At 35.7% G+C, this 1,190-nt stretch overlaps 1 protein-coding gene across 1 annotated transcript; it reads right to left on the reverse strand.

The window, feature by feature from the left end:
* Positions 1-220: 220 nt before the first annotated feature.
* Positions 221-652, reverse strand: LOC111895583 (uncharacterized). Its single transcript, XM_023891668.1, has one exon. The coding sequence runs from the start codon at positions 650-652 to the stop codon at positions 221-223; it is 432 nt and encodes a 143-aa protein (XP_023747436.1).
* Positions 653-1,190: the final 538 nt, after the last annotated feature.

The following is a 1,190-nucleotide window of genomic DNA, read 5'->3' on the forward strand; positions in this document are numbered from 1 at the left end:
TTGTAGTGAACGCGAACACCTCAAACATCATAGGAATTGAAGCTCTTGGTTTGGAACATTTTACTTTTGCTACATGCGGTTTCTCTTAAACCTTCAACTCTTCTTCTATCAATCTTTCAATCTCTTCTAGCTCATTAAGACTTTCTCCTTCCAAGTTATAACTCACTTTTGGATTCATTTCAAAAGTAATTTCTTCATCTTCCACTCGAAGTATGAGATTTTAGTCATGAATGTCAACAAGGGATCTTGTGGTACGAAAGAATGATCTTCCCAAAATTATGGGAAGGTCTTCATTTTCTTTCATGTCTAGAACCACAAAGTCAAGCGGAACAATAAATTTCCCCACTTTCACCAACAAATCTCCAATGATTCTACGTAGGTTAGTGATTGATTGATCCACCATTAAAAGTGTTATCTTTATGTTTTGGAGCCTTGGTAGACCAAGCTTCTCGTAGAAAGAATATGACATAAGATTAATTATTGCCCCCAAATTTGCTAAAGAATTTATTGAAGTGGAATTTCCAAATTCATGAGGCAAAGTAAGTTGGCCTTGATCTCCCATTTTGAATGGCAACCCATTGATGATCGCAACAGAACAAAACTCATTAAGCATGATTGTGGATGCTTTTTCTAACTCCTTTCGATTAGTCATCACATCTTTAGCAAACTTATGGTTAATGGCTCAAGACGGGAATGGTAAAGGAGGCTGATACGAATTTAAAGGAAAAGAATTTTTATTTTCCAATGACCACGGCGTAGCATGGTCACCACGACATGGTGAATCATCAGAATGTGACTCATATTTTGCTTTGATCTTCTTTTCTTCCAACTGTTGACCGGTGGTGGTTGTCGAGGCCAACAAAATAAGCAACCTAAATGTTACACACTGAAATAGTGTATAGTGGTAAAGGGATTGTATCCACGGAGATTGGTTCAATTTAAATCTCTATGTAAATCACTTGTTCAAGTACTTATAAAACAAGAGTAAAAGTAGGGGGTTAAATCCTTTTGACTGCTTGAGAAAATTAAAAGTAAGCTAGAATGTAAATATGACAAGTAAACAAGTGAATGATTTTGTTCAGTTCAATGAAGTAATGTTGGTTGATCTCTGGATACACCACATGGATGGCCTAGTTGACTTATCATTAGACTAAATGGAACAACACTTATGAATTAATTTAACTTGACTA

This window comes from Lactuca sativa, chromosome 4, assembly GCF_002870075.4.
Source record: "Lactuca sativa cultivar Salinas chromosome 4, Lsat_Salinas_v11, whole genome shotgun sequence".
Classification (NCBI taxonomy): Eukaryota; Viridiplantae; Streptophyta; class Magnoliopsida; order Asterales; family Asteraceae; genus Lactuca; species Lactuca sativa.